The sequence below is a fragment of the Bombus huntii genome, chromosome 1 (genome assembly GCF_024542735.1).
Source record: "Bombus huntii isolate Logan2020A chromosome 1, iyBomHunt1.1, whole genome shotgun sequence".
Classification (NCBI taxonomy): domain Eukaryota; kingdom Metazoa; phylum Arthropoda; class Insecta; order Hymenoptera; family Apidae; genus Bombus; species Bombus huntii.
The window spans coordinates 11,293,843-11,316,510 of NC_066238.1; the positions used below are offsets into that span (position 1 = coordinate 11,293,843).

Here is a 22,668-nt window from a genome sequence, read left to right on the forward strand (position 1 = left end):
TTAACGGCCGCCACAATTACTGCCTGAGGAAACCGGCGCAATTCGTTGAAACCAACGCTGCAACTTTACGCCTGACATCGTATAAATGCAGCCGCTTCACGAATAACAACGCGTCCTTACGCAAATAACATACGAATCCATGAAATCGATCTTCGTGCGCTGTTGTTCGTCCCACGACCGAGCCTGCTTCCGACGTTGTTACGTTCAGAAACATAGCCCTTATCGAGATCCTAAATATTAGACAGCTGAAACACAAGCAGCAAGCTCTGTTAAACATGGAACTTGCGAGTGTTCTCGAAACGATAATCGCAACAGTAGCCGTTATCCCTGGGCCCGTGTTACGTAGCTACAATCCCTCTTCTATTCTTGCCGTTGTTTTCCCATCGTTCGTCCCTTTTCGTCGCTCCAAATATATAGAACGAAAAAGAGAAAGATAGAGAAAAAGGAAGAGCTTACGGGTACAACGACGCGATACTCGCAGATAGAGTGCTCACATTATTTCCAGTATATCCGCCAGTATTCAATAGCCGTCTGGTTGGTAGGGCAGCCGACTATAAAGATATTACTTCCGAGTGTCCCATGTATTTTCCAGGATAGAATTTCAACAGGAAGCAAAAAGACTGGCACGGCTGGCCGATCGGAATGTCGCGCGGCTACTCGGCGCCAGCCTCGAAGACGATCCCATGTGCATCGTATCGGAAAATGGCGAGTACGGGGATTTGAATCAATATCTGCAGAGCCACATCGCTGAAACGTCTACTGTGCACACTGCTAAGACCCTCAGGTATAATTAATTACGATGTCTCGTCGGAGAAATGGTACTTATTAAGGATGAGGCAGGATACACTGTAAAGATCGCTATTAGAGTCTTAAAAATGCTATTTGCTTGTATCTTTATTTAGTTTTATACGTCAGTAAGATATTGGTACGGTGAATATCAAAGGATTATAAAGTATCGACAAGATGAATATCAAAAGATTATAAACAGCCTTGTGAAGTATTTCGTTTTCAGTATGATTCTACGATGTGCTTGATATTAAAACCGAAGAAACTTTTATCTAGGATATATGATTACTTTAATTTCGTATGAGTTTATTTGCTGTCAAAGAATTATTTTATGAATGGCTTTATTTCGTTGACTTTTTAGCCATCAATTCGCAACAGCCTGTATAATATAAACTAACTTGACTTGAAAGGCAAGAGGCACAGTGACCTTTAAATATTCAACATATCTTAGAATATGAAAAACTACTGGACAGACCATTTTAACTAACGGGAACACGTTATTTAACTACTAATGTAAGAGAAATAGTAAAACGTATCCAGCGAACTTCGGATAACGTTTTTTCCTTAATTACGACAAACTAAAGCATGCTGTTAAAATGAGGTATCGATTGCTATTGGCACTATCGACACATTGCTGGCGACAAAATGGTGTTCCATTTAACGAGAGAGTTGAGACGCGCAATGAGACCAACCTTTTTCATCTTTTTAGCCCCGCACGCGTATGCACGTCAGTTCGAATGGCGTTGGAGTTGCGCGTGGAAACGCGACGTATCCGCGGATCGTTTGGAAAGTGCTCGAAATACGAGAAATCGGCTGAAAATGAGAGGCAAACGACAGAGAAGATCATCGGTGCTCGTGACAGCTGTCGGCGCACCGTGTTTTTCCCGTGCGTTCGTTTCCGGTGGCCACTGCAAGAGAAACGACCGATAGAGCTCGTTCACTCTTTGTCTTCGTCCAGTGCGGGGAACCGTATCGATCTACAACCAGCTGGAAATTTGCGTACCGAACGACTCCCTGACAAATATTTTGCCACCGATAAAACGAAATAACTCGTCCGCAGTCTGATACATTCGTACGTCACGTGATTTCTAACGAGATAAACGTTTCTCGAAAGTCGGAAAGGAAGGATAAAAAGCACGCGTTGCGTCGGTTCGAATCGGCATACGTTCGACGAGTCGTGCTTCCATTTACGCGTGCCGTACGATGAACGAAAATAAATCGCGCGCGCGAGGAAGTGAACCGAAAACAGAATTCACGCACGTTGCACGAACAAACATATACTCGTCTCTGTCGTTGTACGTTCTTGCTGGTTAGAAACTCGTCGCTATGATAACCGAGAATAATGACGCTACTAAGGATCGATAGTTTTGTGAGAATTTTTATTCGACTATCTTTGGTTGAAATGGTAGGTATAAAGTAGAATGTAAGACAACTGAAACTAAAGAACAAGTATCATTTAACAACTAACTCAGATACACATCTTTTACTCTTCTATTTTTCTATTTCTTTTACTTCTTCCACCAAACTCTTGGGTGTGCTTACATTCTTTCGTATAAATCCTAATTTCATCCTCTTCCTATATTACTATTCTTGTAATTAAAGCGTCCTCTTCAGTATTTTACCATTTTCGCCTTTTAGGAAAAGTTATATTATACATGCTGTTTCAAAATAATGACAAGTATGTATTGTAATTTGGATGAAAAAGGGCAAGGTCGATACAGAGAAAATGATAGAACTTCGGTTTTGTCAGCTTCAAAATGGGACAGAAGAACATTTTAACTAAAAAGGGGAGAAAAAAGAAAAAAAAATAGGAAAGAAAGAAAGAAGGATAGAAAAGGGGCAAACGTTAAGAACGTTCCACTCGTATACAATACTCGCCTTGAATAGGAAATAACACTAAAAAGGGGAAAGACCAACAAAAAGAGCACCAAATTTATATCTACGAATGCAGAAGGGAATGCGGTCGATCTGGCCAGCTTTTGTCGTTAATGCAAATGGTGGACGCGCGTTCGTCTGTGCTTCGAAAGCGTCGTCATTTGCGGTATTGCGAGCCGATACCAACGAGTCGCTTTTGTGTACGGAACGAACGTTTAAACGTGTAGACTACCACGTACACGAAGGCAGAATTTCACTCCGCGAAACTTCTGAACGTAACCGTCTCGTTCTTCGTGTTGCAGTTTCGGCACGTTGGTTTACATGGCCACGCAAATAGCATCCGGCATGAAACACCTCGAGGAAATGGACTTCGTGCATCGGGATCTCGCCACAAGGTAACGACAGACAGTTTCTCATAGATTACTTTAAGCCGAACTTTGTCGATCAGTCATTCCCACGTTCGATGGTACAGCCACGTTGCTGTTTCGCCACATGAACGCAAACGCGTTTTCTCCGTCGACGGTTCGTTCGACCACGGAACGTTACTTTTGTTTGGGCATCCGGTCGATCGCGCATGCTGTTCGAACTGTAACTTCTCTGCTTTGGTATTTCTAGCAAAATTGTCGCTACAGTTTTGTCACATGTTTCGGGGAATGGTATAACGATCGATGGGAAATGTAGCGTGTAACTGTTAATGCACTGGGCGTTCGGGACACTTATATTGTTGTGCTGGTTAATGAGCTTCCACTAAGTGTAATTGCTTTTGTAGGTTTCTATTTTAATTATTTTCGAGTAAATGAATTTTAAATCCATTAATATCTTTATAGTAATGTAACGTTAGGAAAATATAAGGAGAGGAAGGAACAGAGGAGGAAACGTTTTATCTAAGAATCTATTAGAAAAATCATCGATGAAGCTAAATACCCAGAAATGATAAAGTTCTTAGGATAGGAGCGTCGAGAACGGAAATAGTAACGTCTTATTTTACGGTATACTCCATTGAACTGTTACATTTTTCTTGCAAAGTCAGGCAAAAATTGAAGTGTGGACTTGTTAATGAGATCTTCACCTAAGAGTCGCGTGTCTTACGATTAGATACCAGAATACTATAGAAAAGGCCAAATCATAGAAACGTATATTGTGATGATATGTTACGAAATACAGTGATTAGCGATGATTTCCTTAGAAATTTTGCCGCAGTATAAAAGAACTCTTCTACACGAATAAAAATAGCCTTCCAACAACCAATATAGAGCAACAACTGCATCGTTATTTAAAAAAAAACAATTTTTATCATGAACGAAGATTCAAGATGAACATGTATTCTACCAAAAGAAGAATCTTTATTGTATAAGTTACAACGAATAGTCTTATAGACTATAACAAATTGGATAATTACCATATACTTTAATTAACGTTAATAAACATATCCAATTTTCTTTCAACGCTGCCGAAGCGTTGGCAGCATTACGTCGCTACTTCCGAGTCGCATTATAAGGACTAAATTCCCTGGTTACAACGTCGCCAATTCCTAACCAAGGTTCTCAAGCTTCGTCGATGTGGAAATTACCTGGTTCCAGTTGTGCTGGCAGATCTATGGGACGTTCTGCGTGGCAGAACCGTTAAAAGGGAACGAGTGGACCGGAGGATGGCTGGGTCACGTGTTCGAATTATTAACTCTAATCATAAACTTTAATTACAATGGCCCGCGGCGCGGCCGTCGCATAAACGCGAAACGCGCGCGCGGCCTGTGGCGGATGAAATTAATTGCCAGTTGATTTATAGAAACGAGTTCTGAGCAGCGAGAACACACTGGGTAAGCGACTAACTAATGAAAAAAATCATATACAGAAAAAATATATTTTTCTGTATTTTGTTAATTCTTTGCGCTCTCATTAGAATTTTTTACTAAAATAAAGTCTCGTGTTCACTAAACGATTCACTAAATGATCAACGTTTGCTTTGATATAAACGATACGCTGCAACGTGTTTAAAATTTTCTTTTAATTCTGTTTACAAAATGACGCTTATTACTCTTCTGTGGCATACCCATATGTGTACGTACATTCAGTTTCTCTTTGATTCCAAATTAAACAATTATTCCAGAAGATATACGAGAGAGAAAATCGTCGTAAATAAATATTTCACGGTGTACAAAAACCTTTCACCAATAATTAATCTTAACGCTCGATAGTAACATATGCGTTCATTATGTTGCTCAATAAAAGCAAAAATTAATTACCTCAAATAAATTCGTTTGCGAAGAAATTAATATTGATAGCACAGGTCGTTTGCGATTAATCGAAAATCAACCTCCCTGATGTGACTCCACGTTGCGACTCGATTAAAAATGAAGAATATTTCGTCAAATAATCATTGTAGTATGAAAAGATTAATTAGAAAGCTTGTAGCGAAACGCTGAAACGGTCGTTACGGTGTTAAACCATGGCGTGAAAAGATATCCTTGGGAATGCGGTGAAAGCTCGAGGATTGCGGCTATTCCGTGTTACAAGCGAACTGAATACCGCCTCAGTAGCTGCTACTAAACCTCTTCTGTGCTCGATTCGTCGCGGTAAGCGGCCAGTTCCGTGTAGAAATCGGCGTGAAACTTTGAACGATCGTCGCGTTCGACAGAATCACGCTTCCGGTAGAAGCGAGCCGTTTAAAAGCGACGTCCCTCTTGAAAACGATCCTCTAGAGTGCATCGTCGCTCAGCCGAGGCTTAAGAACGCGCGAAAACGCGCGACAGACCGACTCGAAAGATTACCTTGAATTTTCGTTCCGATGAAAATGGTTTTACCTCGAGCCTCAAGTTATCATTCCAGCTTTCCACTCGCTTTAACCCCCCTTTCTCCCTTTTCTGTTATCGGAAACGCTAATTAGCCCTTAAGTAATTAGTAAAATAAAAAAAGGAAGATATATAAGAAAGAAACGAATAGAGTAGAACGATGAGTGACTGTCATCGGTGAAGGGAGGTATGTTGAATCGGAAGGAATTGTTAAGCGGATAACAATGAATTATGGTCCGTAATTAGTGGATAATGACACATGGTACAAAGTTCCGTTCACATCGTTGAATCAGTGCGTGTCACAAGGGAAAACATTCTCATTAGTGGTTTCTTGTTAAATTTAATGGTTGCCAGAAGCTACCCGTGCTTTTGGTTTATTTACATAGCGGTTTGTATTTCGTGTACCTGGCTGGTATCAGAAATATTTAGTGATTTTATGTCTAGCTTACTTGGATAAATTATTTTGTCGGGAATGACACAACGTATGGAGAAGAAAGTAGCAATGTTTAAATAATTGAACGAACGTCAAATGCTTCCTAAAAAAGGGTCCTCCATGAGATAAAACGATGAATTATATAAATTTCACTGGAAGCTTTAATTTTAGCGTTCCAATACTAGCTATGTTTCAGTTGATAATTATAATAGCTTCCAAAGAACTTCGTTTTTTTCATACTTACAAAAATAGACCGGAATATTTGACTAGAAAAGTACACATGATATCTATACGTAGATATATTGACTATGGATCTATAGACTCTTTTTTCAAAAAGTTCTACAATTGTTATTCAAATATGTTCTCGAAACGTAAACTCATACAAGAGAAAAATTACACCCAAAATATAAACTTCCACTTTCTCTGTCGAGATGGATCAAGTCACTGGTCAAACACATATGGATCGTGCGAAAACCATATTCTTCTTTTGGATCGCGTTGATCCAGTCCCGAGATCGTAAACAATCTTCGAAGCGCGATTCACAGCAATACATTCGTGTACGTGTTCGAGTATCGGGATAGGAGAGACTGGAATAATCCACTCGGCCTCGAAGACGGATTATCTCTTGAAGTCTACTGTATTTTCACGTAGCGGGGTGGTTTTGTCGCAGATAAAGAGCGTTGGCTCGAATAGGAAGTCTAGAGGAACGCTATGGTCGATTGAGAAAGCAAAAGAACGAGTAGCTGGGAAATAAAACGGGCCACTTTTTCGCTCAGCGAATATTTAAAATCCTGAATATTGAAAAAGTTAGTGACCACTAATGTGGGTCAGCTGAAAACCATCAGCGGCTGTAGCCACTAGCGTGCCAGCTGTTGTAATAGAAAAAAATGGCGAACTAGAAACTAGAAAGAAAGTGGAATATACGATGGATCGGTTTATTGGTGTGTTACAGAAATTGTTTGGTGAGTCGTGGTTACACGGTGAAAGTATCTGACCTAGGTTCCGGAAGAAACGCCTACGCAGCCGACTACTTCCGGGTCGAAGGGCGACCACTTCTACCGATTCGATGGATGGCCTGGGAATCTATGCTAATGGTAAGTCGTTAATTACCAGTTAATCCGCATCATAGGGAAATGGTTGGTCCTAGTATTGGATTTGTAGCAAAGGTACTCACCCATAGTTTTGTACTTTGATTGGTCAGATTGACGGATCAGGTTTTTTCTGTTTCATTTTCAAAGTTAGAGATTTATTTATGTTCGAGAATAATTGTGTTAGTCTATCTGACAGCACTACGTGTGACAGACAGTTGATACGATGTTTGTCAATGTATTTGATCAATTGACTCAACGGTGGACAGTTGCAGTACGTTCTAATTAAGTCGATTTATCCTTCGCTACTTTTTTCCGGTTGCTTCCTAAATCAAATATCGACGCAATAAATCGTGGGTTCTCTATGTATCCTTCTCTGTATAATTCCGTAATTCCGAAAATGCTTTCAATAGCTCACGGTTACGAGAGGGAAAACGAATCAAGTTTGATCGTGACAGACGCCACACAGCAAATTGTAAACGATTTTTGTCGCCGAAGCATGGGAGGAAAAAATAAAGCGAACGCGATCGAGTGGTTTTATTTCGTGCCGCCTCGGTCAGTGATATTTAAATGGACTATAGCTACGCATCCGCGCGATGAAACTCGGTTTGGCTTTCGCGAATACCCTCTCCCGGTTGTTTTCGCTCTCTTCCCTGCGTTGAAATCAAAGCCTCGCACGTTCCATGCTTCGGCCGATGAAAGTTCCAATTTTTTTCTCCATTCTTTTATTTTTTCTGTTTTTTTTTTTGTGGCTATTTTTGTTGCGCCAATATTTGCCTTAAAGATTCGTACGATCCCCGTTGCGGCGTGTTGAAACAACAGTGATTACCGTTTAATGGCGGCTTCTGTACGTGCTTCGACCCATTTCGACTTCGAATCTGCCTCGATCCAGCGGGATCTGTTTTAACCCTCCTTCTTGTTCAGAAACCTATCCAGCCTGATCCATGCGGATCGGAGGAACTCGAAGTGGATTCAAGCAGTCGAAGCGGGTTCGGGAGCTGCTAGATTAGGTCACATTACGGAGCTAATAACCTAGAACGTTCGCATTTTAATGGTACTTTGATAGTTTTATTGTTTAACAGTATAATTTCATCGAATACTCGTTGGTATGAGAAATTCGAAGTATCGACTAGGAAATATTTAGGGAAATTAAAAAATTAAAGAATTAAAAAACCGATGTATCATCATACGCGAAAATGAAGATCTTTGTTATATTTATTACTATATCTCTTTTTGTCCGGGTTCCCATTTTTTCCTCTGTGCTTATATTGTAAGCAATAACAAATATTTGTACCCTGACATAAAGGGAAAAGTTTCCTAACGTTGAAAGTATGCGTGATATTTTTGAAGCGTACCCAAACCGCCGCGGTGCACAGTTTGCGGTTAGCACGCTCGATAAAAGAAGCAGGGTAAACATCAACGTCTAGTTTGCGGTGGTCGAGCTTTTTAACTTAATTTTTGATGCGCAGCGTAATAACGGCCTGCGCATTTTTTCCAACTACTATACCGATGTTTATTTTTACTCCACGTTTTTAACCAGAGGATGAACAACTATTAGGCTGTCCATGATAAATATCACATTCAAGATGTGATAAGAATGTTCTATTGAAAAAGAAATCTTTAATCGAAGAATAAGCTTTACAAAGAAAAATAATCCGAAAGTCGTTTTTGTATGTTACATTTTCGAGAGATAAAGTATTGCTGCTTAAAGAAAATTACCACTTACTGGCGCATTATAATACAATCATCTACTTGAGAGTGTAATAGATATAAAATATAATAGACTACAGCTTTCTGAACAAAACAATAGAAAAACGAAAATAATTTTTAAATGTTTTATGATTTTAAGATGTTACAAACGTGTACGTCACAGATATTTCATATCTATGTACCCTATACGTATATCCCATACGTATGCGTCATCAATTCTAATCGAAGAAATTTGTCTTTCGATTTCTTTCAATAAAAGGCTTTTCTCAAGGACTTTTATCTGTTTTATAAATGAGAACATTTTGTAAAATTAAGTCAATGTTTGATATCCAAACATCTGAGTTCATGAAAGAAACGTGACAATTTCGTTCGAACGCGAGGTCGTATACGTTTTTCTCTTAATTTATTCGTCATACTATCGAACGACCGTTGTTCAAAAGTAATACAAGCCGGTTAGCATTCATGGACAGGCACGCTGGGAATGAAGTCGCGAAAATACGTTATTCCGCGTAGCGACGCGCGGTTACGGTGAATTTATTGGCAGCGAACGGTATGCCAGTATATCAGTGTAACGAACGGTAGCGTTCGCGCTTTCGCCCAAGCCCGACGTATTTTATTCTCGTGTATCCTGTTTTTAATTTCTCGTTTGTAGCCGTCGATATCGAACTGTCGATCCGCGAAACCGCGAAGCATCAGCCCGATAGAGCTGTCTGCGGTCGCGTGGCATTAACGAATCGGGCTTATTCGCTGTTTTCCTGGGCCTCGTGTCATCGTGAAACCGTCGTAAAAGTCCTGGCCAGAAAACGCGTTTCACCAATTCGTTTTCGATGTCCAACGAATATGTATTTCCTGCTTAACCAACGATTGGAACACGTTCGTTTCATTCGTCGGTTCCCCGTCAAAATTCTGAACGATTTCGTGATCGTTTGTTGGATTGATGGAGGGGTCGAAAAGGGGAGGATGTCGATGTTTACCCTTGGAGAATCTCTGAAAATTCGTATCGTTCTCAAGTGACTAGGGGTGCGTGATTCTTCTGGTGGCAGTTTTTGGGCGTTTCGCAAAGGCAGAAGCAGACTCGTGTTGGAGCGACAAGTGGAATAAGCACGTTCGTGATCAGACACACGATGAGCCGCTCGCTCTCTGTCTTACAGAGGTAATTGGGATCAGGAATATTTGGGGAGACGCGAGTTTCGTGTTAATTGGATGCATCGCAGCTGTAACTGCTAATGTTAGTTTCTCTATAATGACAAGCCTCCGTGCTTTAATTAAATGATAGCGGGTAACGTTAAACTTAATATGCCTTGATCTTTTTCTTGTTTTTAGCGTGTTACGTTATTTTTGCATGATGAGATATCATTTTAACCATTTTAAGAATTTATTCATTAGTACTGTAAGGTTTAATTGCGTAATTTTTAAGAAATAGTATTTATTCATTGTTAATTAAACAATCCTATTTAAACATATAGTGGCAACGATATAAATAGATAAATGTTTACTTGCAAATCTAACGAATTGTATTTTATGAAGGATAAATTCGCATATCTTGTACTTTGAAGCACTGTAAACGATGTATTTAAATTTCTATTTCGAACGATAATTACAAATCACAAGTTAATTTTGATAGAACTTTCCCTGGTTCCTCCCGTTACCTTGACGACTAAAATGTATATTTCAACTACCAATAATTTATGGAATATATTCCAATAAGTTGAAAACCTGTAATAATTAAAATTCCAAATACACGAACAATGCTGGTGACGGAACTATCAATCTAATATTAGTAAATGTAATTTACGGACGAAAACCTATCTGGAAGCCAAAATTCCAATAATTCTCACAGTAAGGACATTCATCTTGTAGATTCTATTCGTGGAAGTGGCTGAGATCGAAGCTTCGATCGACCCATCATCGCGGACCCATTAGCATCGGAAATCGCGTATGAATGAAATCCGTGCAGAAGCAAATTGATAGCTAAATGGTAATTCGACTAAATGGGAAACGAGCGGGCGATATAGTATTTTGCCGCTCGTTCACGTAGTCATTTCGAATTGACTGCGTCGTTAATGTTTCATTATTGCCATCGTTTATCCATCCTGCGCCATTGTACCCGTGTTAATGAAACGAGCCCATGGCCATGGTTCCGTGGCAATGCGCGCTCGCGTGCGTGCCAAATATCTCCCCAAGAATTATACGGAATTAGCGTCGATTTAATGATTTAACGTTCGACTTTATTAAGTTGAACGCCAGCGCGAACTAATGTCCCGCGATTGGCTCCCGTAAACTTTACGACATTCAACCTCGACTCTCTCTCGAACTGGCGACATTAAAGTTAATGCGTGGCGGTGCAGGGGAAACGCTCCTCCATTCGCTAAGAGTCTAGCGTTTCGAGTAAAAAGAATAGGTTAACCCAGAGAGGATAATACCTTTTAGAGCAAACACTATCGCGGTTAAACAATGACTCTCTTTAACCTTTCAGTGTAAAAAGAATATTCTTTTGGATTGTATGGAAATATCTTTTGTTATCAATTATTAGTGGTTTGACTGCGAATGTTTCGACGTTTATAGAAAATGTTATTTTGTATCCTTATTCGGATACTATTTCTGTGTGTTCCATTTCTTGAGTTCATAAAGATATAAATCTCCATAAACACGTGCAGTCTATTAATATATTATTGTTATTTTATTATTCTTTGTTATTCTTTAATTTATTATATGGTTATCTATTATTCTTTCATAAGGAAGATATAATGATATAAGAAAGTTTTAAAATTAACGTCAGTTTCATTGAAAATAAATATGTTTACAGTTTCTGCAGTAAATAGATTATTACAGTATGTTTCGCCTATGCAACTTGAAGTATAAAGATGTTAGTACTGTATTCCTCTCTTGTTCGTCGTATACTTATTGATAAATATAATCGGGTTAATAATAATAAAATCGGGATAATAATATTATCCCGATAAAAATATTCGCCGACAGATTTTATTGTATGCAAGCCGTCGAGATAACGAAGCTTCGATGAAAAATTAAGCTCTTGTTGATTTGTCGGACAATTCGATTTTCATTTAAACTCTTAATTACTTTGCCGTAATGGCTAATTACGGCGTTGAATTAATTGGCGTAACGATTGCTTTAACGATCACGTTGAATTTATCATAACTTGCAACGTGCACGCACATCGGCTTAAGAGTCACAGGTTTCTGGTACATGCGTGTTCCGTAAACTTGTTCGTGGCACACTACAACGTGGGCTAAGACAGAGTAGTACCATGAAATTACGTAACTAAAGCACTCAAGTTGGAGTAATTTCTCGTCAAGCAACGATACCACCTGCCGTGCTTACCACCCCGTAAATAGATTTCTACTTCGAATGGCATTTACAGGACAAGCCTGTCGAGAAAATCTCCCATGTTACGTTACAATATATTTTTTTCAGTTCCCTCAATGGATTACAGTCAGTTAAAAACGAAATCAATCTTTGTTCAATTTTGTTTTTCGAAAATCGGATTTCATTTTTCTTTTTTTTTTTGGTCACCATCGTTACGTCATTGTTTAGAGCGAAACTGTTCGTGTAATAGGATAAAATATATCCCAATTTTCGATACATTGTTTGGAAACACATTCGATTATCGTGTAAAAAAAAACGATAATCCTTTGAGCGAATTTAGAATGATTTAAAATTTATAATCCCCTATTTTAATCACTATGGAGATTGATTCTATTTTTTTGGATTACCTATATGTGATTATGATTATGTAATTTTGAATGAATTCAGGGAAGACATACGTCGAAGAGCGACGTTTGGTCTTTCGCAGTGACACTTTGGGAAATCTTAACCTTCGCGAGGGAACAACCGTTCGAGGAGCTGTCTGATCATCGCATCGTCGAGAATGCGACTTATTTTTACCAAGAGGACGATAGAAGGGTAAGTACCTTTCGATGTTTTCCTCACGTTATGTTAACATACGCAAACTAATGAATCTAGCGAGTATCTTCGATCTAAATGCCCTCTAAATCTTTTATCGTCATTTGTTCTCAACCTCTCGATTAACTTTCCTCCTCTGAACAATTATTTCTGTTTAAAAAATTGAAATTTATAGGTACGGTATACCACAAACCTCAATTTCCAAACAATAACATTTTAACTATGATGTCGTTATGATACTAGAGATAAATTTAAAATAATTCCAAATTAGATGATCAGAAGATTGAAATTTATATTTAAAATTAAACTAGATTAAACTAAAGTAATTAAAGAAGTAATGAAAGGTAATCAAAGTAATCTTAAGTCAAAGTAAATAATTTAATTATTTAACTTGCAATTACTAATTTTTAACTATTTAATTACTAATCTAAGTAAATTTGAAATGAGATTAATCTAGATCTCGAAATATTCTTTTGCTTGACAATAGATTCGATTGGACGAACAATATTTTTCGCAGATTATTCTACCATTACCAAAGAATTGTCCCAAGGACATCTACGAGCTGATGCGCGAGTGCTGGCATAGGAACGACGTGGACAGACCGAACTTCCGGGAAATCCACATGTTCCTCCAGCGGAAAAATCTCGGTTACAAGCACGTCGACTCGAACGACACCTGATACAGAGAACTAGAAGGCTGGAATCTTATCCGGCTTTCTATGATCGGCGAGCTGAACGGAAACTGGTGGAACTGTCCTTCGACGACCAAGATACACCAAGTCAGACCAAGTTAGTACACCAAGGTCAAAATCCATCTAGTTCGAAACGGCGAATTGTCAGGAACAAAGGTAAATGTCTGATGGTGATCATGTGATTCGTGATCAATTCTTCATTTTTTTTTTTTTTTTTTTTTTTTTTTACTAATTATTCAAACGAATTTAAAGACTGTACGATTACACATAGTGAAAGCTTGATTCATACTACTTGATCACCTTTAAAATATCGATTCGTTATCAACATGTTCTGTCATTAATATTTACGGAATGGTCTAACTTTTATTATAAGAAAATCGTTATAATTTAAGAAAAAATATTTCTATATTTTTGTCAATTTTATTTGGTGAAGGAATATGAGACTATAATTATGCATATAACTACGTAAAGCACAATAAACGAATATACTCACCTGCGTGAAATCATCTGGAGGATGGATCTCCAGCCGCGACATCCGATACGAAATGGAACGTTTCTAGCGCGGGCCAATGGGCGGAAAGCACGTTCAATAAATCGCACACACGCCGTTCTGAAATTGATACTGTCAGCAAACAAGCTTATGACACCCGCCGCAACGGCACTCATGTCACGTTCAGAATACACGTGGCTCGGACTTTGGAAAATCGCGAAGATACAACAAACGTTTCCACCGTGGCGAATCATTTCCGGAAACTCTTCCACGTGCCTCTTGCCCGTATGTGTTTCTATCTGGCCGAGAAACACGATTTCTACCCTCTCGAACGCTCCCCGTAACCATTTCGTGTCTAGAAGTTACAAAAAGGAATAAAAGGGTCGCTCAAACTCCGAAACGTTGAACAGCGGGTCGTCGATTTTGATAAATCAGCAATAGCTTCTTACTGTCTTCGCCGTAACAATTCTTATCGTATTAAATAACCGAGGATACAATAATCGAACGATATTCTACCATATCGTGTATCGTATAACATAAATCGAAGACGAATCCCAACACTATAGACGACACTAGAAAACCTGTTCCTAGTTCGTTAACCGTATTTAAACACGAACCTGGTGGAAGCCAGGATAAAAATCGACAGAAGAGAAAACACGGTTGAATGTACACGCGATCCTTCTTTCATAAGATTTCATTTAACGTCACCGACGAAAGAGGAGCCGGGGATTACGCGTGAATTTTTCTAGAGAATTTTTGTGGGCAGCTCCAGGCCATAAAATTATCGATCGTGTTCGATGGCAGACGATACTAAATACACGCAGAGATAATCTAAGTACATATATTAGTCCCTGGTTGGATTCGTCTAAGAGGAGAGAGGCTGAACGATGTAAAGAACGGGGTAAAAGGAATTCCTTGAGCCGCTGGCTTACGTTTAAGTTCCCTGAAACTACTAATAAGCTTAAGATGCGCTTAGCCGAAGTGCATAAATGTTTGACAATACCACTAGAGGTTGCAAGTATAAAGAAACAAAAAAAAAGTTCATATATATATAATATATAAATGAAAATAAATATAGCGTGTAAAGAGATGTTAAAGGGTTTAATCGATAGCGTAAAATTTATTAGTGAGCGTCGTTTTCAAGCAGCTTGCATTCCCCTCGGCGGTCGCGCGGCGTCGTTTCCCGCCATCGTTCGACCTATCGATTCGCGACGCTTGCTCGATGTCCCGAGGACCGAAACTAGCGATACCACGAGTCGAATGTGTCGTCGTTCTACAGACCAGGGAACGTATATGGGGTGAATAAGGGTGTGTATGAGAGAGAGTGAGAGAGAGAGAGAGAGAAGCTCGCGTGACCTGAAGTTACGTTTATAGGAAGGAATAGACACGGTCCATTTACCCGGTGGATATACTTTTGCTCGTCTTTTACAGCGAATTTTTGCCCCGTGATCGAGGGTACAGAATAGTTCGCACGAATAATCGTTCATCGATTTTGCGTTTTGTTGCCAATCACGTGACTTCTCGCTTCTTTTTTCTTCCATTGTCTATCACGTGTTGAATACACGGCATATTCTGTGTCACGCTTAAGAAAATTAATTTGCGAAGATCCTTGTAGTGTGTTAGATCGACTATTGTTGTTGCAGATGTAGATGCTTAATTTATCTTTAATAGAAATGAAACGACTCGTGAAAAGATATAAGGAAGGGAAATTATTGTTGTTATGACTTTTCTTTGCTTTGCTTTTTTTAACAAGCAAAGATTTTTACGAAGAAAAACGTATTATGAAAATATAGGTATTTGCAACGAGTAAATGTTTATCGGGTACATGAATCGTGTTCAATGCGGAACAATGAGAAATTTATAATTGTTAGAACGAATTCGTAGGACAGAATACATAGCAGACGGTAATAAAGAGAGTAGGATAATAATAAAGAAACGAGGATGAATGGTGGAGAATGATGGCGTACAAGGGACGCTAGATCGCACGATAAATCGACGCGTTGTTCTGAAAATTTATAACGTTACTCAGCTAAAAACAGTCACTCTGGTGGTCTGTAAAATATAAATCGCCGTAGGAAATGTAAGTGATAAATGTGCACGCGACTGAAAGTGGTTCGATAAAGAGACCGTCGATCCAGCACTATTATTTGTTATCTTTCCATATGCAAAAGGAGCGCGATATATACGAAGAATAATACACAATAATTGTTATATTTTACGCTGCGCAGGTTCTTCAAACGTTTATTCAAACAGAAAGGTTACGACAAATATCGATAAATGGTCTTTCTATAGAGCTACACGACCGTCGCTGCCTGAAATTAAGCGAGAGTGGTTTCATTTTGAATATGAAAAAGTCTATGATATTGTCTATGACACGACGTTGGTACTTTATAATATAATCTAAAATTAAGGTCGACGACACTAAGTAAATACTGCCATTGTATTAGGGGAACCTGTATGCGAAATCTCGTACGAATCCTTTCCCTTCGACACGACGAGAAACGATCGAAATTTGCGTTCAATTCGTTGAAACGTCTGATCGAGAATAGCGTTACGATCTGAAGGAAAAAATAATTGAGTAACAATAAAGGGACGAAAAAGCGTGAAGAAATGAAAAGGAGAAGGAAATCGCGATCGATCGTACAGAACACGAGAGAGTCGCGTGGCTAAAAGGAATCGATGTACATATCCACTTTGATGAGCTTAACGAATTATTATCAGTGGGAAATTTTAATTCGACTTTGTGGATCGTCTTCTGTGCGATCGAACGAACGATATAGGCGACACGTGCGCACAGTGAAAACTTCCTACAAATTGAAAGAACAAAGATTATAAGAATTTTTCGCCCGGTCGCACGTATGTTTGGAAAAAATAGAACGAAGAAAAAAAAGGATAGAATTAGAGATCGAGTGAATTTCAGCAGTTTCTTCTCTTTTTTCTTCAATTACCAACGCGGCCATTATCTTCTTCATTTCAGCCCGATCTTCTTTCATCGTTAATTCCTCGTTTATTCGAATTTATTTGAATTTATGACGCTTCCTATTCGATTTGCGTTCAATCAATAGAGCAGAGAAAAACCGGACTCCTTTCGCGCGATTAATTATCAAAATTGAAATTATCGATTATCCGATAGAGTGAATATTATTAATTAAGGATTGAATATCACGTATCATTGACATATCGTCCGTTTCGACGAGATAACGTTTATTCTGTCCGGGGAACAGGAAGAAATGCATATCAGCTTGAAAATGTTCGAATTCTGAATCGAACGGAAGTAACGCGACACGGTAACGAGAAGAATTTTCATTACTTTATTAATATTTCGAAATCCTACATATCTCTTTGTGATACTATTAGTTTAATCGTTTCTGTTTGTAGGAAGAATTTCTGTCGTATGAAAAAAAAGGCTGAAAGAGCGAAAGTGTGAGAGAATGGTCGAGAGTATTACACAGAGAGAGATACACCTATAAATAAATATAAATATAAATATATATATATATATATCGAAAAAATCGTTGAAGATTAAGCGACGAAGAGAATTCATTGAATTAATCGTTTCCATTGTAGCGATATGATATCGTACGACATAGGAAGGAGATACTTTGTACAGTTTGTAATAACAAAATCTCGGATACGCAAATATGGCACGACCAGTATTCCATTGATAAAAAGAAAAAAAAATAGAAGAAAAGGAGACACCGAAATCGTTCCATTAATTGTTCTCGCGGTGCGTTCTTATATTTCAAAAGCGACGGGGCCGGGACCACAGGCCGGTTTTAACGTTTCATCGTCGCTATGTTCGACTCCTTCGAGCATAAAAAGTGGGACTCGACCATTCGCGTGCCAGCCTCGGCCATATAGTTTATCGCCTCCGTTTTTATTTCAACCGAGACATAACGCGGCGCGTGGTAAAAATTATTAGTGCACTCTGGATGTGTACTATTTTGCTGTACTATTTTATTATGAAGTTCATTCCGTTTGTTGCTGCATCATGGAAGATCCAGGATTCATTCGAACACCCGTAACAATATCGCAAAAGATTTGGATTTTTCATAGGCACTGAAAGAAATAAACCATGGGCCAAGAACTCGAAATTAATGTCTGTTCCAAAAAATCCAAAAAATTAAAAATATACATACAATTTAATATAAGTTATATTAATAAGCTCATAATTATATTTATACTTTAGACAGCCTTGTCCTCACGAAATCTATGGAGATAAAGAAAATAATCATTTGGATTAAAAATTTACATTATAAATTCAGCAAAATATTCCATGTTGAATATAGTTGAAAAAATGGGAAATGAATTTTCATCTAGCTTTTTGTTTTACGATGAAAGTCCATTTGTCTGAACGGTTCGTATAATGAAAATTCAATGATTTTCCTCACTACCTACGATGTCTCGTTTAGATAATAAAGTTTGCTGAGCAGGAGTTCAATTAATTAGACGTTACCTGAAATTCCCGAGGAATGGAATTTACACAAGTAGAGTCCAATTTTATGATGAAAAACAAATGGAAAATTTTTATTTTTCGTGGAAGATCCTCATACGTTTCCCAATAGAAACGGTTACTCTCGCTGTTCGAAATCAGGCCCCGTCTCTCCTTTGCAAACGAGCTTTGTTTTTCGCGCGTATTTACGCAATAGAAGCGCTCGGTTTTCGTTGTTGGTCCGCGAGTCGCAAACAAAAGTCGGAACACGGAAGTGCCGCGTACACGGGAATTCCACGTTTGCCGATAGAATTTAATATCCGCTACCTTCGTTATGAAACACGATCGCGCTTTTTCTCCCTTTCTATCGGCCGCGCGTGAATTTTCGTTTTTCCAATTCTGATAGAGACGCAACATCGAATCAATATCTCCTCAACGTGTCTCATAAATTGCGAGTTTTGATAAATAGCGAGAAACATTATATAAAAATATTTTTTCTCTTTTCCTTCTCTGTTTCTTCAAGATTCAAAGAGGTGGACTTTATTTGTGAAATAGTTTAGTGAGTTTCATCTTCTTAACACGATATGCGTGCTGGCGAAATACATATATTTTGTTTTATGTATTAGGTTGTTTGGAAAGTTCTGCAGCCAGATTTTACTACTGCATTCAAGACCTTGTTTGTGGCTTTTCACGAATGTATCGTGGCTACAAAAAGTATTTGCGCCATTATATTTATTGAATCATTTACCTAGTGATTAATTAGATCTAAGTATGTCAAATCATATCGTCGTATAGTAGTACCTTTATATGGTTACAATAATTTGGTACAATGAAAATGAAACGTAAAACCTGATTAAAAAACGCTCAATGCGGGAAAATAATATATTTATTTATTTTTCAAAATACGTATTAAATATTACTGGAGAAATTAGTTGCAATTGGAAATTTGATGTATAAGTTATTTTATAACAAAGTGTATCTTAGTCGATATGTTTCGTATTAGTATCAGATACGAAATTTCGTAGTGGAGATTTCACAAGCTTTTTGGATCGATTGATCGATCTTCGTAAAACTTTGTGATGGAAAGGTGTCGAATATTCAGAATCAGTCTATAGAAACACTGAAAGATTATTTTAATAATGACAATGAAATATTCAACAGCGACGGAATAAATTGCCAAACATTTAGATGACTATCGTAAATAATAATGAATATTATTAATATCCAAGAATAATTAATAGAAATTTTAATTAGAACAATCGACTTCTATTCTATCAAAATAATAATAATGATAATAATTAAACATAGTAGAACTTTCCGACCAACTTAATATATACAAATCGAAAGCAATTATAACTGACTGACAAATAGCAACAATTGGAACTAATTGAAAAATATTTACCGCAACAGAATAGTTAGCTATCAGACAAACAAAATGGCACGTAATAAAATGTCTGTATGGCAATGTAGTTAATCGTAAACTTCTCCATTTGGAAATGCTGGTTAAAAATTTCAGGAAAAAACGGTGCAATTTCTCTGGTTTACCGCTATCGATCGAAATTCAGCGATGAAGGCGGAGAAATGGTAGCGCGTCTCGTTTAGACAAATAAACGTCGCGAAATTCGTGGATTCGCGGAACACGAGCACGTCTACCAATCTCCACGTGCAAATATAAACGGGTGAATGGGTTGCAAATAAGCGTTGGCTGCTCACGGCCGTACGTTGTAGGGCCAGTTATCTATCGTTTATCAGTGGGCGTATTGACTATTGTGCGTGGTTTAACACTCGAAATCCCTTCCACTTTTCCCTGTATAAATGTCACACACGTGTATTTAATACGTTTGTACATAGCGATTCGTTTTCAATAAATACTCAGCGCTTTGACTTTTATCCTTTCCCTGGTTTTTGCTTTTGCTCCTCAAACCGAATGCTAATCTTTTCAAATAAACGTTTTTCCGCGTTTTATCGACGGAAAATTTCAAGGAACGGCAATGAACATCGTTTTTCGCGATTAATTCCGGTTCACCTTTCCCTATTCGAAAGTACGGTGCAACTCTTCGCCAGGTTACGTAACAGGAATTCCCTCGCAGCGACCAAAGTTTCTCGGAAGAATCGCTCGAAAGGAACATCGCGGTCGCCGCTGGCTGGAAGGTAAGTTGTTATTGAATTCTGCTTAGTTTCTTCAATGTAAGCTTTTTCTCCTAGTCGCTTTTTTTCACGTTCTCGATGCAGACAGCGCGCTCTTATAACGTTTGCAGTCTCTGGTGTATCGTCGATCCTTGGATCCCTCTCACGTGTTGCGGTAACGTTACTGTACGAAAGAGTCTCGTTTCCAACTTCTTCTCGACTGCGAATAATTTATTTTCGACGAGCGAAGAACGATCGGTTAAAAGCCTTGCCAAGTGTACTCGTATAATTTTCGATCACGATTTCCGACCATTTTTACGCTGCTGACAACTGTCAATCGGTATCGGCTGAGCGAAACAAAATTCACCGCTGGAATCGAGGAAGATTGATTTAATTGGAAACGCGCTCGTGCAAATAGAGATCAAGTAATCCGAAATCCGCTTACAATCGAATCAAATATGAAATGCGTGATCGACGTAAGTGTTGTTATTATATAGAACGATCGCAAATCCGATTAGGACTAATAATAAATACCGTTTAAGGACTCGATTAATGCTACTTCTATCTCTTTATTTACAGACAACTCTTGAGTACTTGCATCAACGATATTCGTATTACAGGAAAATTTCCACAGTATCAATATTTACTGGATGCGGTATTGTTACAGTATCGTAGCGCTGATATTGTGCATTTAGGCAGTTTTATGTTTCTAATAACAGAGTTGCACGTTCATTATCGTCGAGAGTAATATAAACTTGCCAAATCGCATGATGTTACCGCAGTGAGATAGCAATGTTTCTATAAACGCAGACGAGAGCTGTGCGATTCGACAGGCCGATAGTTTTAGAAATACAGCGTTGTTTACTATTCTACTGTAAAAAATATACATAACCGAATGCACATAAATAACGTAGCATCATTGCTCGTCCGAATCAAATCTTATTATCAGGCTGCGAATTTTTATACACGTACGAGAAATTCAAAGGTGTAAAAATGCATAGAATGCACACAGTATGTAAAAATATATAAAATATCGAAAGTACGATACTCGTCATAATATTTAGTAGGTTACGATATAAATATGCAAATTTTTATAATATATTTATTATAATACAAATTTACATAAATATCCGCGATCTACTTATTGGAAATATAAAATTACCTAATTCATAGGTCGAAAACCATATATTTAACGTAAAAATATCTCCTACGTTTGATTCAGCTTGATCCACTTCGCGGATCGATCCGATATACATACATAAATCATCGGGTTTTGTCGTGCTCGCGCTGACAGCGGCCACGTTTTGCAAGGCGGTTAATGGAAATGAAATCGCCGGACGATTTCCATCGGCGACAAACGTCGAGTCACGTTCCCTCGAACCGTCGTGGCTTGTTTCTCGATGCGTGTACAGCACGAACACCGCGACATATTCCTTCGAACGGTCGTTATCGACGCGCTATCACGATGGATTTGCACGATGTGTCCGGATATCTGATAGAGTCACGGGAGACTCGAGAGTGAACGAGAAGGATAGAGAGCCTAGGGACAGATCCGAGCGGAAAGGAGAGGGAAATAGAAGAGGGACGGAAGAAAAGGGAGCTGTATCGCGTGTCCCTCGTGACCCTGCCGCAAGGGAAAGCCAGAGGGCGAGATCCGGAGGAGGGTTAGAGTCACGAGCGCGACGTTAATCCTATGTGAAACACTCTCGTCTTTACTGCCTCTCGAATTTTCCACGGGATTACCCGTAACAGCCGGTTATCTTTATTTTGCACGTACTTTCGGTACGTTGCCAGGATATCTCTCGCGTTTGATGTGTATATTTGTCTGTGGAATGTTTCCTCGGTAACGTTACAGGATATTTTATTTTTCTTCGGCTGTGAAAAAGACGATACTGAGATAGTTTATAAAGTACGTATGAAAATATTGGAGAGGTTTGTTTAAATATTTTTACGCGAGAGAGGGAAATTGATAGAATAGAAAAGAATTAATATTGTTAACGGTATTTATAAAATATATTCGGAGAGAATTTTATATTACAACGATGAAATTTAAGGCCATCGAGCATTTTGGAAATGTTATTTTTAACAGATAATTCTACGTTTTATTATACGAAAGACTGTGTCAACGCATTCGCGAATTCGTTATGAAGAAAGTCAGAGGGTTAAATGTGACGAGGGTTGGATATGGGTATAACACGTTAATCCTCCGCGGCAGCTTACACGATATCCTACCTAATCCTTCTATCGAAAGGAATTAGTCTTCTAGAATATGTAGTCGTTTCAGAGCGAAATAGGATGTTTAGTTTTTTCTCCAAACGTCAACG

General features: G+C 38.5%; 1 protein-coding gene across 4 annotated transcripts in view; it reads left to right on the top strand.

Annotated features, from left to right (window-relative positions):
• LOC126868167 (discoidin domain-containing receptor 2) overlaps window positions 1–20,111 on the top strand; it is a 221,670-nt gene extending 201,559 nt beyond the window's left edge. For all 4 annotated transcript variants that reach the window (XM_050623356.1, XM_050623383.1, XM_050623362.1 and 1 more), the window contains 5 exons: window positions 593–784; window positions 2,964–3,056; window positions 6,835–6,976; window positions 12,455–12,604; window positions 13,122–20,111. In XM_050623356.1, the coding sequence (XP_050479313.1) occupies window positions 593–784; window positions 2,964–3,056; window positions 6,835–6,976; window positions 12,455–12,604; window positions 13,122–13,283 (739 nt within the window). In that variant the 3' untranslated portion in view covers window positions 13,284–20,111. The remainder of the gene's footprint in view (window positions 1–592; window positions 785–2,963; window positions 3,057–6,834; window positions 6,977–12,454; window positions 12,605–13,121) is intronic.
• Window positions 20,112–22,668: the final 2,557 nt, after the last annotated feature.